The sequence below is a fragment of the Anguilla anguilla genome, chromosome 3 (genome assembly GCF_013347855.1).
Source record: "Anguilla anguilla isolate fAngAng1 chromosome 3, fAngAng1.pri, whole genome shotgun sequence".
NCBI lineage: Eukaryota > Metazoa > Chordata > Actinopteri > Anguilliformes > Anguillidae > Anguilla > Anguilla anguilla.
In genome coordinates this window covers 57,745,267-57,757,534 of record NC_049203.1, presented here as the reverse complement: position 1 = coordinate 57,757,534, position 12,268 = coordinate 57,745,267, and the positions used below count along the sequence as shown (strand labels likewise).

Here is a 12,268-nt window from a genome sequence, read left to right as displayed (position 1 = left end):
ACTTCAGGATACATTCCAGTCCCCAACAATCAAATGAGCTTCAAATGAACCTCAAATGAATCCGTCTGCAATGAACACTTACAGCAGTTCCAACTGACTCCCACAAGCATGACAGGTCAGATTCTGTGCCCCTAGATGGTCTTGAATAGTAATTTCAGTTAATTCTCCACCAGGTCACATATTTTGACAGCTGTGTTACCACAACTAGTGGACCCTTGTTTATTAGTCTGTGTATTGTGCCCTGTGAAAAATACTTTTAGTGACAACAGCAATGAGTGTGAGACTTCACCAGACAACATTTGGTCAATCTCTGAGTCTTTTTTCCATAGTTTTAACCAGGTCACATACTATTCTCGAGTCACAGAATTTGAAGGTCTCAATTAACGAAAGACACCTGGCTCTAAAAGCAAATTCCCCTAATACCCCTACTGTAGGCAAATTGACATCTGTGACAAAGTTTAATAAACCTAGATCGTGTAGCTAATGATGTGTTTATTTACCGACATTACAGCCGATGTGCAAAGGAACGGTGAAAGTAGAATAATGACGCGGTAACGTTTGGGAAAAAATGCTAAATAGCCATTTAAAAATCTGTGCAACGGGAATAGATCCGCCCGGGGATTTATGTCAGCACAGGCTACCCTAACCACGGGTGCGCGTACAGCAGCGGACCCAGCCTGCGGTTGTCTGCCTGAGCCTATAATTATAGCAGCTGGGCGTTTTTCTCGTTGTCTCGTCACACTCTCCCAGACACACGTTTTCCGTAGACGCATAGGCTACTTGCATTTTAAGATGCCTACACACGACATGTATTTATAGTAGGCCTACATTTTATGTTGCAAAGCTTTTGGATTTAAATAACAGAGCCTATGGAGGAAGATTTTAAAAATTGTTTTAACAGAATGGAATGATATATGGGACCGCAGTACACTACAAAGAGGGGGGCGGTCAGCTTTCGGCCAATCTGGAAGGCGAGCAGCACTCCCTTGCGAGCAAAATACGTTAATACCATTCCGCGATTCTAGTTCTCAGCAGGCCATGTACAGACTAACTGGTGGCAGCAGTTTAACGGGGACTGAACATAACGCGTGAAAGTGTGATTTCTCTATTGAAATATAGGCTATAGGCACTTTGTCCTTTGTGTAGGCTAACTTTTCTGGATCAGCATTTAAAATAGGTAGCGTTCTGCTCCTGCCGTAGTATAGCCTACGGTTGTTGAAACGAGCACTAAATGCAACATGTAGCCGAGGCTACTATAAGGATGATTTAATGAAATTCATAAATCGGATACACGTTGATTAGCATGATAGCCGATAATTTTCAAACTGGCATGGGCGGATTGAGCAATATTATTCACAATAAACTACTGTAGCCAGTATTAGCCTACGTTAAACAATTCTTTCTAAATACAAAGAGTTAATAAACAAAGAGGCAACATTTTTCAGCCTGGACGTCATAGCCTACTACAATGGGCGTGGGATCCCACAACGGCTTTCAAAACTCTTGTTGCTGACTTGCATTAAAAATAAAGCAATATGGTATACCTAGCCTACCTGATATGAGCTATATGCGAAATAAAATTGTGATTAGGCTATTTTAACGATTAGGCTACATATAAGAGGGATAATGCGATCATAAAAGGGATATTTTTGTTTAATTTGTATTCTACTGTTGTTGCTTTTCATTGGTTGTTGATTTCACTGGGCTTAGCTGATGATCCCGATATTTTGTCACCAATCCAAATCGCCGCGTCTTCCTGGAACAACAGACCAAGACCAAGATCTAAAGAATACGCAAAAAGGGGGTGTGCGTGTGTCAGTGTGGTGCACGGAAACCAGCAGAGTAGAAATGGAGAGTGAGAAGCAGAGATTTTTTACGCGAATACTGCAGCGGTGAATACATAAATTATGACATAGTAAAACTCACATAGGTCGATTGTGCTTCGCTTCAGACCCGAAGTAGCCTACGCACGTGAAATATCGGTTTCAACCCGAGGAACGCGAGCCGCATAATCGTTTTCATTATGCAGGCGTGAATTACATACACTTGTACAAGAAGGAAGAGAAGGGGAGCGGAGGGTCTATACGATTACACTCCACCGCCGCTATTCGTCTCCACCCGACTAAAAGGAGGGGGCGAGAAACAGGGGCAGGTATGTCGAACCGAAAACACCGGGATAATCAAGAGATATGCGCCCGCAAGGTCCGGGAGCTCGCCCAGTCTGGAGTCAACAAGCACTGCTTCGAGTGCAGTCAGCCCGGGGTGACTTACATCGATATCACCGTGGGCTGCTTCGTCTGCACGTCGTGTTCTGGAATGCTGTGAGTATGAGATGCATACAGGAGAAAAGACGTATGGTATCACACTTAATAATAATAATAATAATAATAATAATAATAATAATATTAGGCTATTCAATGATAATATCTGCTTGACATGTACTAACATTGCGTAATTCTGATTGTATATATATATATATATATATATATATATATATATATATAGCCTACATATATACAATGTAATCAGAATTACAGATAGCCTCTGCTGGACTCTTCTCCTGAAGCATTGAAATCTTGATGTCCTTGTTTACATGGTAGATAATTGCTACTTTATTATTTTCAGGCGTCCTGTTCATCACGTTTGTGTTACGTTTCATTTCGTCATGAGGCCAGGTTTGGTGTCATTTAGCCCTCTTGTATTTTTGCATGTTCCAGCGCGTGGATCTGGATTAGGCTATTTAAATTTCGCAAGATCTTACTAAATTGCTGGGTGAGATTTCCGAACAAGATGAATGTGGTTTCCTAATATTAATATTTTACAAGCTTGAAGTGCAAAGGGAAAGGAAAGAGTAGCCTAGTTCACAGTATACACGCTACAGTCTGATATTTACCACTTTCGTTTTGCTCGATGATATGGCCATTATTTCCCTCCTTGAGTGTTTGCATGCATTTCTGAATAATCCCATTTTTACCACCCTGTCTCTCTGTCACTATATAACCCATTATTCAATCACAGTTGTTGAGTGATGCGTGTCATGCCCCACAGTTATTCTTGGGTGTTTTCACAGTTTATTGTTTTATATTGATGTGCAGTATTTTGCTTGCTCATTTATTTGTTCTCTCTCTCTCTCTCTCTCTCTCTCTATCTCTCTCTCTCTCTCTCTCTCTCTCTCTCTCTCTCTCTGCATGTCTGTCTGTCTGTCTCTGTCTTTCAGGAGAGGACTCAACCCTCCCCACAGAGTCAAGTCAATCTCCATGACAACATTCTCCCAACAGGAAGTGGAGTTTCTGCAAAACCATGGCAATGAGGTGAGTGGCAGACCAGCAGTATGATGGAGTTGGGCTGACTTCTGGGGAGAACTTCTCAATGATTTTTCTGGATGTGCATTACATCTTGATGATTCACTAGATAAATTATATTCCCAAACATCTGAAGCACTTTCAGATCCAGGGATGAAAAGCATTATGGAAAATTCTAGAGATTATATAAAGGCCAGGTGTGCTATGAGTTAGCAGCACTGCTTTTCCTGTGTCTGACGACCGTCATATATCCTAGACTCTGTCCACCTTAAAAATAATGTATTTCATGTATTTTCCACTCCTCCATCGCTAGTCAGACCAGTTGGACAGCAGTCTGGAGCAAGGAATGCAGTTCCATTGCCCGACCTGTCTGAGGAGTGGAGAGCTGCCTCATAGACATGTACGCACCAGTTTCATGGGAACATGCAAAAGTTATCAACCTCTGTACTGACAGTTCTGTCCATTAGTTAATGAAATATTCATGCATTATACACCTGTTTTGTCTGTATGTCTATGCTTTTTGTGACTCCATCTTCTGCCTTTAACAATAGTGTCCAATCTTAATTTTTACTTGTTACCCTATTCATAATATAACACATCTTCAATTAAAAAATTTTGTTTACTTGTTAGAAACTGCGCTTGGATAAAAAACTGTTACAATTCCTGTTAACTACAAAATCCTGTGGCTCAGTCAGGGAAAGGTACTTGCCTCCAGTTTAGGCTGGGACCTATAGTCACCATTTCAAGTCTTGACTATGATCATTGTTGACTGTACTTGGGTGTCTGCAGTTGTTAGGCATAATTTGCCTTATCCCACCTGGTGTTACTGCTACATTAGCTCCTTCCATTCACATGGCAGGCATCCAGAGGCTACCAGCTTCCATTAGTGAGCAGTCGCGCAGTGTAGTACAGTGTGCCATGTAGGGTATAAAATAACCAGGGTCTTATATACCATTATATACCATACATACTGTATTATGGATACAGAGCTGGTAATATTTAAAAAATTCCAAAATATATATTTTTGTTTTTAAAGAAAACACATGTTCTGTTTTTTTCAGTCAAAAGGCTGAAACTATAGAAGTAGGAAGTGCATACACGTTAGCATTTTGATGAGCAATGATGGGGCTATGATGGTGAGAAGTTCAGATAATGGCATGCTATTCAGGTGGGTATAGCAGGATTAAGGAGCAAATTGATTAATGAAGAAGGAAAGACTAGACATGTTCATGTGTGTGCATGTGTCAGGCCAAATGACAATAACCCCATTTGTTTGTGTGTTTCGGTTTTCAGGTAGGGAAGAGGACATGGTTGTGTGCCTTTGATCCTAAGACGGATGGATGTTTTGACGCCCGCGATGCTCAGCGGCTAAAGGAATTCCTTCAGGATAAATATGAAAAGAAGAAATGGTAAGAAGGAGGGGTTCAGATGTACTGTATATACATGTGGTGGTTACTGTAGATCAGTGGTCTCCAACTCTGGTCTGCTGGTTTTTGTTTTCACCTTAAAATCATCAACCAATTGAGACCCAAGACACGAGGTGAGTTGAGTTAACTGTGTAATCAACTGCTCTAATTGATTCATGAAGTGCAGAGTCACTATGAAAACCAGCAGACCCTGTAGCTCTCCAGGACCAGGGTTGAAGACCACTGCTGTAGATAAATAAAATTATAATGGCATTGATTATGGTTATGCTTTCAAAATATTTAGATGTAACGAGTGTCTCTTTTTAGGCACATTTCTAAGAACAAGAATCGAAGGGAAGTTGAAGGGCCCTGGAGTCCAGGGGCACAGGTTCTGCCATCCCCCCATCCTGCCACCCAACCAGCATCTCATCCCCACCCCTCTGTGTGGCCCACACGAACACTGGTGAGAGGACGACATGGCGTCATTGACACTGGGAATGGGACAGAGGTATTTAGGGGATAGGGCATGGGATTCATTTAATCGTGCGATCTAATGTAACCAGGGGACTGGTACCCTCCAAGCTAACACAAAGCACATTTTCAGAATGTTGCTGCCATGCAGTGGCAATGTTCTAACTTTGAAAAAACATTCCAGCAACATTGTGAGAATGGTTTGTGTTAGCTGGGCTGTTAACAAGGTTGTGAACAGTTAGAATAGGAAGATCCTAGTCCTAGTTATATATCCTCTCCGTAATTGCTCTCATTGACCTAAATAAGATTCACTAGCGTGAATTAATGAAGGTGATCAAAGCAGTTTAAAAAGCATAATGGTGCCTAAATAAATTAGAATCAAAATCACATTCATTCACCTTTTTATTCACACTGTGTTAAACAGTTTGTTCCATATTTTATATGACATCATAAAATACAACCATTTCACATGGAATTTGAATGCATACCATATCATTACTGTCAACAGTATATCGTTTAATCAGTTAAAAACCATCTGACTTTGTGAGTTAGTAGTTATAGCTAGGTATCAAAATAATTTTTAATTGTGCTTTTCAATTATACAGTTTATTTCTATATTTAAATGTATGATTCATTGTTTTTATTTTTTATTCTGTTCCAAGATTATATAGTACTAGCACATGATTCTATGGAGTTGAGACAATTGACTTCCTGCTAGTGCTGTAGAATTAGCTGTGAACACTAGTGAATGAGAATTAGTAGGCGGTTACTTCAACTGGTTATAGTGGGTTTAATAAATCTGTTTTAATATGTTGCAAGCAGCGGTAGTTGTGTGAGTATGACAGAGAGGGAGAAGCATCAAAATGAAAATATGGGCTAGCAGGATGAATTGTGAACGAAAGAAAGACTAAGGAAATGTATAACACAATTTACTATTTATACACAAATAACATACAGACAGTGTCATTGTCTCTTTTTTTATGCTTTCCACAGTCTCAGGCTCAACTCTCTTCCTGGGATAGAGCGCCCTCTGTCTCTCCGGCAGACCTTCGTACAGATGTCTTCACTGCCCGTCCATCTCGCTCCCAGAGTTTCAGAGACCCGCAAATTAAAGGTATATGTTTTTTTTTTTACCTCTCTTCAGGCATCACACAGCTGTACAGTGCATAATACCCTTTTTTCTATTTCAGACTCCATGCTAGGTGGCCTGGAGAGACAGCGGCCAAGCACGGTTTCCCCGGGCATGGGTCCCCAAAGCCACACCCCCTCTTTCCCTGCTCTACCCCGCCCCTCAGGTAAACCCCTCAGAAAGCACTCTAACTCAGCACGTCAATCAAACAACGCTATGCATACATTGCCCTCGCTTTATATATAAGTGATGTTTCTTTCCTTCTCTTGTCTCCCTTCCTTTACTCCTTGAATTCTCTTGCTCTCCTTTTTCCTCATGCATTTCTCTTCCTTCTCTCCCCTTTTCTTCTCCTTCTCTCCCCATCAGCCAGTAGCACTTTTAAAAACAGCTTCACCTTAGGTAAGACACTGACCAAATGAGTGAGTGTGAGCATTCTATAAACAGACATTGTATTGTGTTCTATTACGGAATCAGTTGTATTAGGTGTGCAGTGGCTTTGCATGGCCTGAGTGAATGCTGAGGAAGGAAATAAAAGTCACCACTGAATGAGATAATAGCTTCTATTTATTTAACAGCATTCTTTGAGATGTAAGATAGAGTCTCAGGTGCTAATGGGCCCTGTAAATCCTCGCAGATGTTTTCAGAGAGGCTTTACGAAAATGATCGGAAAACTGCACATACTGCATGTTCAGCAATGAATGGATGCATCAGATCAGAGCCGTAGACTGGGGCTCAGTCTAACTGCTAAGCATGGGGGAAGATTTCATGCAGGTATTACTATTTACTGATACGCACTTGTGGCTTTTCGAGGACCCTTTTCCACAATCGTGTTACAGTATGTAATAATAGCTGCCTGAAAGCTTCTCCCTGCATTCAGTGGTTATGAGGCTGAGCATTCAAATAGTCTGGGCTCCCTGACATGTGAAGATGTTTCCCGTTGACTCATCTAATAACCTGTCTTCTACATTGCTCTGTATGCTTTACACACAGACTATGTTAAAACTATGTTTCACCGTGGGTTTGGTAATGAGCATGTAGAAGACAGCAAATAGAAGTGGAGGCACAATCAGTGAAGAGACTCAGACTGTGTGCGCGTGTGTTTTCGCCCTTTGCTGTGATGTCATACATGCTGTGTGTGTCCTCCTGCGAGCCGTGGCCTACACTGTGGGACTAGAGCGGACTCTCTGCTCAAGGGCCCATCAGTTCAAAGCCTGAGATCAGAGGAGTCCACATTCATGGGGTGCCTGTGCTCCCTTACGGATAGAACTGCTTTAAAGAGCTGCTGTTGCCATTTGCAGCAAATATCAGACTGTGATCAAATACATTTTTTATAGATTTTCAGTTCTGCTCAAAACATTTGAACATGTTTCTTTCTAATAAAAAATGCATGGAGAATTAGATTTTCTGTATTAAAATTTTAAATACATAGTGGGGAGTGGGTCATTCCATGTGAAATCAGACTGTTTTTGCAAAGATCCTCAGTTTTTTTTTTTTTTTTTTTTTTTTTTTTTTTTTAAACAAAAATGGAAACACCCGTGTAAACTCAATTTATAGGTCTTGGGCTTTGACGTGTGGCCAGTACGGCCTGTAAGTACCATGGCGTAGAGTCTGCCAGCATCTGGAATTCAGCACATAAAAGACCACTGTTCCACAATCAACTCTTGCTTAGTTGATGGAAGTGGAAACTGCTGTCTTAGGCATCATTCCAGAATACCCCACAAATGGCTGGTTGGGTTCAGATCAGGTGAATGAAAAGGCTATGATATATGGATATTGTTAGTGTCAGGTTCCACAAAATACTGGCCAAACGCTTGTGCTCTGTGCAGTGCTCAAATCTTTGCATATAGGATTAGGTTTTGCCCTTTGAGAAAAGCACACATTTTGTAAACTTCATTTTTATTAATTTGGTCACTGTATTCATTGTTTTTGATTGGCTCAGGTCGATCTGTCTCCTCTGTTGGAGGCCCTGCCCCCTTCCGGGCGTTCCCCAAATCCATGAGTGTAGATTTTGGGGGCCTTGGCCAGCACCCTGAGACCAGTTCAACCCCACCTGTCCCACCATCCCAGGACAGATATGCAGCCCTGTCACAGCTGGACAGTGTTTTCTCTGACTCTTCAGGGGCAGGTAAAGAGCCAGCTGTCATTTCTCTTTCCTGTATTTGAGAAAATTGTGCATGTACTTCATGTATTTACTGTAAGCTACAAGTCGAGTCCACACTGTAGTTATGGATTTCAAAGGGTGAACTTCATAATGGATCAATTTTCTGGGAGCTGTCAGTCACTCATTGATTTCAACCAATCAAAGTACCTTGTCCATAGCAGGACTGACCTGAGGTAACTTATGGACTTTCTCTCCTCCATCACTGTAATATGATGAAAAATCAAGAGAGCATGAGTCTGTTTATAAATACCTTTTTTTTTAAAACAAATATGAATTAAGTGACCTGTATACACCCACACACAGTCACAACCTCATAGAGTATCATAGATCATAGAAGTAGTATCATAGAGCATATGCCACTCATAGTTTGTGCTCTTCTATTCCAACAGCACCCCCTAGTGGTCCTCCACAATATAGTGCAGTCTTTGGTAACAGAGTGTCCTCAAGCTCCACTCCTACCAGGTAATGCAAAGATGGTCTATGAAAGCTGTAATTATTTGTAATTGAAAATGTTATATAACTCTGGTTTAAAAAAATTTCTGTGATGGCTAAGGACCCATTTCCTGTATTTTCTTTCTCCTTTTACTGCTGACAGTTCCCCTGGTCTCACAGAACCAGTCTCCAGCCCCCAAAGTTTTCCAAGTAGGACATGTTATTATTATTCAGGGTATTTTGTCTGTCTAATATATGTCTGTCAATTCTGTTATTTCATTGACCCCTTATTGAAAGCTTTTTTAAAATAGTGACAAAACAAATCCCATGTAACCTGAGGGTTTGTATCCAGGCTGCAGCAATGCCATTTATTAATGACATAATTTAGGTATTTTACCTCTATTGCTCCTGTAAAAGAAAGGTTAAAGAATGAGTAAGTCCTAAAAGTTCAAGCATTATACATGTAGGTTGTAGCTGGTTTATGCTCCAGCTTCATAGATAAATGTAAAAGATCGAACAGAAATATAGCATTAGAAAAGGGCACTGACCTGAAATTCTCTTTCATTCTTCCCATATTCAGCATTCTCCAATCCATTTACCTCCACTGCCAGCACACAGCCTTCCCTTTCTCCCAGCAACCCTTTTAACAGCGCGTCCACAGGCAAGTGCCAGAGTTGTGCTCTCTCCGTGTCTGTCCGTGTATTGTGTTATCATTTCTCGCCAACTGTGTGAGATCCTAATCTAAGTCTGGTCTACAGGTGAGTCCAGTAAGTTTGTACCCACCACGTCTGCTGTCTTCCCACAATCGGCAAGCTTTCCAGCTCCCAGCACCCAAAGTTCTTTCCCTGCCCCACCAAACGGCAACCAGGAGGCAAACGGTATGGACCAAACTACTCCAAAACCATGATAATATTTGTGAGGGTAATAAAAAAAAAAAACATCACCCTCATCCACCATCACTCTTTAAGGGATTGGAAAACAACCTCAAGTGTGAGATGTGTATTTGTAAGAAAGTTTGTATTTAATATGAAAGCTGGGCTTGAGTCTTGCTGCCGTAATATATGTCTGTGACATTAAGCTACATGACATGGAGAAACATGTCCTGCTGTTCAGCTTATGTGTCTCTCTTCATGAGAGCTGCCCAATGGGTATAGGTTTTTAAATCTTTGGTATGAGATGGTTGTGCATTTATCTGGCAACTCTCTTCTATATAGACAAGCATTCTATCCACAAGGCAACTGAATCAGTTGCATGGTTTATAATTACCAGTGATTACCATGTACTAATATGTACAGTGCTTTAATTTGTACAGAATGTGGTCTTATTTCTATGTAGCTATTCAGATTGTAGAAATACCATTACTTCACAGATCAGTGGTTGCAAATTGATGTTCCTAGTGTTTCAATAGCAATGCTTCAATGTGGTATGAACAGTATAATCAGCCTGCATGACCATTTGTCTTTAGCCAGTGTTTTTTTTTTTTTCTTTTGGGGGGGGGGGGGGGGTAGGTTTTGCATCCTTCTCTAAATCAGAATCCAAGCCCAGAGCTACTGCTCCTGTATCTGTCAATCCCTTTACTGTGAGTAACACTCTTCGAGCACCTAAAACACAACTTCAGCACAGACTTCTATGAATATTCCTAATGCATGAGAATGCATGCCGTAACTGACAGATGTCCTCTCCTGGTCTCTTAGGGAACTGTATATCCCAGCAGAGGGACTTCACGAAACCCTTTCATCTGACACCAAGGCCCACCCACTCGCCCCCTCGTCCTTTCCACCCATTTCATTCTGGAGAGGATGTACAGCTTTCATTTCAACACTTCTTGAGTGTTTCTGCCATCGGGCTGAGGGAAACCCATATGGACCTTCCCCCTGCTCTGTGTGTGCACATGCACAGGACACTGCACAGCCCTGGGTCTATTTTGATAGTAGGGCCACTCCAGGGCTGAGCAATTTGTTGTAAGTGCACATGGCTTCTTGCAGGGGCCATTCCTAGTACCTGTCACTCAGTGCCTGTGGATAGATACCCAAGATCATGCAGAGATTGCATTGTCTTTTCATTCACAGTATTAAGACTTTAGCTCACTTATCATGGGGGAGGAGTCCCTGGAGGCCCAAATGGGTACGATCCATCTCTGCTGTTTCATGCATCAACGTCAGCACCTTCTCAATGGGACCTCACCTCTGCTATCAGAAATAGCCATCAGTAATATATTCTGCTTGCTTTTAAGCTGTTTGAGACATTGTATATAAGCAAAGAAACACAGGCCAGTGTGTGTGAAGGTTAAGTCAGACAGACAATAGCAACCAAGGAGTACCCAGCCAGAGCTAAGCATTTTATATGGAAGCCCACAACTCCTAATGCATGTAGACAGGAGACTATAAATGAATGGCATTCCATACATACAATAAATACAATATATAAAGAGTATATTTTGTATTTTACTTAAAATGTTATTTTTTTCCATGCGTGATTACAGTCCCAGGCTGCATGTGCTTGGAGGGCTCAGAAATGTCTCTGAATGTAAAGCAAATGAAACAAGTAAAATATACATTTGTATGTTATCTCATATTATGGACCAAATGTTTTCTTGTGGCAGAGCTAAATTTGATTTTTTTCAGCCAAAAGAGCCAATGAGAAATTCTTGGTAGAGAAACTTGCCAATGTATATAATACATAATTAATGTTTCCATGTGTCTGTGTGCTCATTAAGTCTTTATATAACGTTTATTTTAAGTTTACCTGATATTTGGACACCCAGTGTGTGCATGCTTGTGTGTGTACTCTTTATGTTGACACACATTGGTGATTCTGAAACAGAATAACAAAAGCTGGTAGCCTGTTGTGAATTTGGTATTCTGGGTGCTTGATGCAGATGAATCAGAATTACTTTCTTTTTCCCAGTGTCTAATTATGAAGGATTTCAGCATATCAGAATTTCAGTTCTGCTCAGCTCCTAGTATTCAGATACTCATTACCATTGGGAATTAAGTATTTCTGAACGGAATTCCCAACTCTATTTCAGAATTTAATTAGGGTACATGTCTTTAACCCAGGTAACAGATTTTTTTGGTGCTGGTGAAAAATGTCAGTATTAAAGACATTAAAAATGTCACCATTTATGGTTTCCCAGAATGTTCAGAGGTCATTCAGTTTATTGCCATAAATAAAAGAGAATAAGTATGTCGTAGTCCTTCGTGGCTCTGTGCTCCATTTTAATCTTTTCAAGTGCACTCCTCTTTTGGTTCTGAAATGAAACTTTGTCTGGGGAAAATACTCAAAGTGCAACGACGCAGAAGTACCAGCAGATGTCGGAAACAGACAATGAACATGATTGCAAAATCATGTTTGTTGGGGTTTTGCC

At 40.9% G+C, this 12,268-nt stretch overlaps 1 protein-coding gene across 5 annotated transcripts; it reads left to right on the top strand.

Moving 5' to 3' along the window:
* Positions 1–755: 755 nt before the first annotated feature.
* On the top strand, positions 756–12,087 carry agfg2 (ArfGAP with FG repeats 2). Of its 5 annotated transcripts, none has more exons than XM_035407516.1 (15): positions 756–2,321; positions 3,218–3,311; positions 3,616–3,702; positions 4,596–4,711; positions 5,036–5,216; positions 6,173–6,293; positions 6,370–6,474; positions 6,675–6,707; positions 8,248–8,433; positions 8,859–8,931; positions 9,065–9,111; positions 9,482–9,562; positions 9,660–9,779; positions 10,410–10,480; positions 10,596–12,087. In XM_035407516.1, the coding sequence occupies exons 1-15, from the start codon at positions 2,155–2,157 to the stop codon at positions 10,641–10,643; spliced, it is 1,530 nt and encodes a 509-aa protein (XP_035263407.1). In that variant the 5' UTR covers positions 756–2,154; the 3' UTR covers positions 10,644–12,087. The 5 variants fall into 5 exon arrangements, with proteins under 5 accessions (XP_035263407.1, XP_035263408.1, XP_035263409.1 ...); XM_035407518.1 differs by having other exon boundaries at positions 759–2,321; positions 5,036–5,171; XM_035407517.1 differs by lacking the exon at positions 6,675–6,707.
* The last annotated feature ends 181 nt before the right edge of the window (positions 12,088–12,268 follow it).